General features: G+C 33.9%; 1 protein-coding gene across 1 annotated transcript in view; it reads right to left on the reverse strand.

The window, feature by feature from the left end:
• Positions 1–4239: 4239 nt before the first annotated feature.
• GRIA2 (glutamate receptor, ionotropic, AMPA 2) overlaps positions 4240–5358 on the reverse strand; it is a 39986-nt gene continuing 38867 nt past the window's right edge. The window contains exons 11-12 of the mRNA XM_009574686.1: positions 5317–5358; positions 4240–4862 (exon numbers count right to left, since the gene is read on the reverse strand). The exon at positions 5317–5358 is cut by the window's right edge and continues 207 nt beyond it. Of these exons, the coding sequence (XP_009572981.1) occupies positions 5320–5358 (39 nt within the window). The 3' untranslated portion in view covers positions 4240–4862; positions 5317–5319. The remainder of the gene's footprint in view (positions 4863–5316) is intronic.

The raw sequence follows: 5358 nt of genomic DNA on the forward strand, positions 1-5358 counted from the left end.
TTTTCATTACCCATAAAAGATGTACAAAGGAGACTGATAGAAGAACAGTGCACTGGACGATGCCACTTGAATTAAGGGTTTAGCTTAGATGACCTGAGATTTCTTTCCCACCTTTATCATCACTGCTTCTTTAATAGAGACATATGCAATGAGCTATAATAAACATTTTTGATGACTGCCAAATCAATTTTTTTAAAATTATCATAAGTATTATATACGGTAATTATATTTCCTATCTGCCTACCAAGCTAAAAAGTATGTATTAGGACTAACTGCATGTGGTGGGGCAAGAGGGAAAGAAAGAAAGTGCATCATGTAATATGCCCTAATGATAAGATTAGGGACTGTGGAAGGCCTCATGACACATAAAAGCTGCAGGTGAGTTAGATCTGTAATTCTCGGCATTTTTGTATTGTATCTTGCTATGTTCTATTTTTTTGCCACTTGTTTACAAAAATCGTATTTTAAAACTTCTTTTTTTCAAAGAATATCAATTCAATAAATTTTATGTTAAAGCAGTAAATTAACTGAAGTTTTGATCATCAAAGTGATATTCACTACTTTAAGGAAATCTCTAAAAAAAAGATGCATTACAAATATTACAGTTACTTTAGGATACAAGGAGTTGACACCTACTAAATGCAAGAAGGAATTAATTCAGACTCTTTGTTATGAAGTTGTTATCACTTCCCGTAGGTCCCCAGATATTAGATGTAGATATGCTTATCAAACTACTTCTTTGGGGAGAGAGGAAAGATAGCATTCAAGACAGAAAAAAGAGCAATTTTAGGGCAATTTTACCATTGATCTATTTGAAGCAGCCCCAAAGTTTAGAGTATTAGGAGTAGTATGAGCAGAAATTTCAGGAAGACCAACAGTAGGCATAGATTGATGAAATTTGTCACATAGGTACCATTACTGTATACAATTCCCTAATTCTATTATGTCTCACACAGGTATATAGTGCTCTCTATTATCTACAAAAACTGATGCTAGGGAAAATGTCCAAAGTTAAGTCCACAGCTAAGTCATTTGCTGAATTTTATTCTAAAAGTGCTTGATATAATAAGACCTCCTAAGATAATTTGGACCTGACAGATATCTCAACAGCAAATTTTTGTGATCCCATGACAGCTTAAATGAAAAGATTTAATAAACAATAAACTTTGGTACTGTGAAACAGGTCTGAGTAGCCCCTAGGGATATTATGCAGAACAGCTGCTGCTGATTCTACTTTGCTGGTGACCACTGTATTCATATAACTAACTGTACCAAATGATAGTTGAAATCATATATTTGTATTTTAAAATACAATTATTTGTGCACGGTACTTCGTGTAAAGTTACTGACTACATCTATCAGCCAAAGAGGAGGCTGGCACCCTGGAAACACACTCTGTTAATATGTGTAATACATTTAAATAAAAACGTTAAACGCTTCACATTGCAAACCTCTTCAGACTCAATTTGTTTGCTATTACAGCGAACTCTTTGTTGTACTAGATCTCTAGTAGCAACACTACTAATATATAGCTAAAATACTTCCCACTTCTCAGGTTCTTTCTCTGCTTTGGACAAATCAACAATCTGTTGAAGTAGAAAAATACTGATTCAAGCTGACAATTTTTAAGTAGAGTTACTGAATAGATACTTAAACTGCTAGCATTATCATCCTATCACACTGCCATTATAACCATGATCAAGAAGGTTACATTCCAGAAATACAATTATATTGTTGGCAAGAAAGTCACATTACTTCGTTTAGCGATAATGCAAACTACAGTAAATCTACCCTTGAGTGACAAGATGGTTTGGGGGAAGATTTATGTTCTCCTTGTAAAACCTTTCAAGGAAATTTCATGTCTGTGGGGACAAACAGGTTTGCTCTATGTAAAATCTTAGGAAAATACATTTATAATAAATAAGAAACCAGATTTCAATAATACTAAACAGACTAAAGGTCTTTTGCCTTTTTTAAGAAGATTTTTTATGTATGATTGAAGTTTATACAACACTCCAGAAAAGCCATCATGTGTTAGATTGAAAAATAAAATCAGAAGCATTTTCTGTCATATAGGTATACATGAAAAAACGGGAACGTTAATGTCTTAGAAAGTGTATGTCCAGCTTTGTACCGTTACTCATTTAACAAAGCAGAAAATAAGATACTGTACTGTAAACAAAAAGCTACAGTAAAAGGACATTTTGAAATTTACACAAGTTTGAGTTCATAAACATTTTGGTTGCTCCATAACAGTTTTCATATAAAATGAATAAAAAAACCCTTGGACAGCTTTCATCACTCTTGACTACTTTTCACTTAAATGCACACAGACATACTTTATATAGCAATATACTGATGTACTGTAACATGGATATTAAACTATGATTACTGCTTTTTAACTGAGATGTGTATTATCCAATCAATATTATCTGTAATTGAAATACTCATACATTATGTATTCCCATCATGTTGTTAAGTATAAAAACATGAAAATATAACTTTACATTATTTCAGTTATATACATCAGTTCAGGCTTGACAAAGATTTTTTTTTTACGCTACAATTTTTAGAGGAATAAGCCCAGAGGTACAATAAATAGCTTTCCACTGTATACAGTAATGCAATTCTACCTTTTCAAAAAGTTTAGATTACCATATGAATATTATTTTAGTTTGGTCATTCTAGCATTGAACATTAAAAATCAGAATGCATCCCCCAGCATTCCTGATGAGGAGTAATGCACAGAACACCTATGGATTACAGATGCGTCAAGAAATGGTTTAGTTTAATTAGGGGGAAGTTACTGTAAGTTTGACATTGAAAACACTGCATATACCTCTTTTGCTGGCTGCACTGAGAATATACACTGTGTCCACATGCTTGCAGAAATAGGCTCAGAGCTTGTACAACAAGAAGGGATTTTGAGTTTCTGATAAATGCTCTGTCTTCTCCAATGTTCAGTAAACATTTTACTTAGGCCTAAGAAATTGATTCCAACTAAAACTGCAAGTCATATTTCAAATTTTATTTAAGTCCAAAATAAAATAGAGATTTACTGATACTGCATGAGGCAATGTATCCACAATGCAGAAAAATGTAAGCTTTTCAACCAAATGTACAGAATTTTATCTACAGGGAAAGCTAAAGAAACATGATGTTGCTTTGATTTGCATTAGCATTTAAATTAATGTTATTGCACCCCTCCTAGGATTCCTTTTTGCTTTGTAAGTAGAGTTATCATTTTTAAATACACATAATTAAAACGTATGGTAACTTCAGATAGCAAAGAATATTCATAATGATTAAGATTCAGGAAAGTTTTTATATTTTCATCAGTACAGACTTAGATCTAATTCGAGTTAATCAAACCTTAATTCAAAAAGATTTCTTAATCTTAATTCAAAAAGACATTGCCAAGGTTTTGGGTTTTTTTCGTAACAAAGAACTTTACTAACTACTGCCTTAGAATTACCTTTTAACAGTTTGAAAACTGCTTCCTTTAAAGGAGCAATTTGAGAACTGCATTTGTTTCATACTTTAAAAAAATATTTAACACTATTTTCTGCTTGCCATGTATTGATTTTTACCTATAGTCTCTCTCTGTACATGTATTTATGAATGCAATTGTACAAAAGTAGAGATAGATATGAACCAAATCTTTGGAGCGTAAGTCCCTGCACGTCAGAGTTAAGAGGAGCTCTAAATCAGCACCTATCTGACTCCTCATGTGCTGGTATCAAGTACCACTCCAACCCAGAACAACCTTGATCTTCAGAGTTCAAAATGCATATCTGAGCATCACAGCTTGGGCTCGTCTGTAGAAAAAACTGTTGAACAGATTCAAGTGAGCTGGGGGTGGCGACACTGCCAAAAACTAAAACGTTGACCCAACCTTGACAGTGTCCTTTTAGATTTCAGACTCTTTATAACCCAACTGTAGCTAGTAAAATTAATGGAACACTTGCAAATAAAACCATAGAAAAAAGTTTATTTCAAATGTCGAGCATTGCCAAGTAATTTTATATTAACACCAAATGTTAAAGAATAGGATATACAGCGAAGTTTTAATAACAATATTAAATTACAAGATTTGAACCTTTCAATTATTTCTTCTCTTCTCAACATTACATATTTGGCTTTGAAAAATATGGAACTGATGCCTTAAGCCTTATTTTCATATTCCACTTCCCCGCAGTCTAGACTTCTTGTTTCTTTTTTTTTTTCTTGTTTTTTTTCTTTTGTCATATTCAACCATTATGGAAGCAAATTTATTTAAAAGCCAGTTTTTGTTTGTGAAAATACCTAAAAATATTTTTTTTCGTTTTAAATGTTTTTTTTCCTTATAAAACATGTCACATCTTGATGCAATTGATGTCAAGTGTGCTTAAGTCAATATGAACCAAGGGACTAACAACGGTGGCTGCAGAAACCGGTGTGTTGCCTGTACAACGACTTCAGTTAGATTACAGTACTTCCATGTTAGCTGTGCATGTCAGTCAAGCTTCATCTTGAACTTGTGTAGAAAATGGTGTTGTGTTTTGAACTAAGCATTCATTACAATCCAAGATGAACTCCACAAATATAAGAATTCTTGGCTGAAAGAAAAGTCTTCAAGATACTGGATGCCTCTCACCACTTTGACAATAAACACACAAGAAAACCATTGTGTAAGGCACTCAAAAGGTTCTTATCAATCACGAGAGATCAGTCACACTGACATTCATTCCCATGCCAGGACTCACGTAAGGTACTGCATGCACTGCTTTTGGAAATTCTGGAGTCATAACACGTCCATTTTCTCCAGTACTTCCTGTAATTGACAGCCTTGCCTTGCTCCTCATGGCATCATTCAAGGTCATCTTAAGAAAGAGAAAGAAAAATAAAATGACACATTACAGAAATTCAGCATTTGAGACAGAGGACCTGATTCTCTTCTTGCTTACATCGGGCTGGCATCAGTGTAACTCCATTGACTTCAATGAGGTTACTCTTGGCTTATTCTAGAGTAAGTGAGAGGAGAATCAAATCTTTTTGCAGTTCCTTTAGAAAGCCTTTAGCAAATGAAAACAGACATTTAAAGCAAAAGCTGGACTACAATTAGTCAAGCACATCTATGCCAGGATGACCCACATTCACCAAAGGACTTGCAGTCAGTAACTGGTCATTCAGTTAGTTACTGACCGGGAACATGAAAGAACAGCAACAACACATACATTATGATCCCTTGGCCAACTTCCTCATTCAATAGCTTAAGGACACAACAATGAAGCTACAGCGTGCACTTAGAAGTTTGTATTAGAACCTCGTTCCTACCCCCTAAATTTTAACACTTTCGATTCCATATACGTTGTAACC

The sequence above is a fragment of the Fulmarus glacialis genome, unplaced genomic scaffold, assembly GCF_000690835.1.
Source record: "Fulmarus glacialis isolate BGI_N327 unplaced genomic scaffold, ASM69083v1 scaffold10773, whole genome shotgun sequence".
Taxonomy (NCBI): Eukaryota; Metazoa; Chordata; class Aves; order Procellariiformes; family Procellariidae; genus Fulmarus; species Fulmarus glacialis.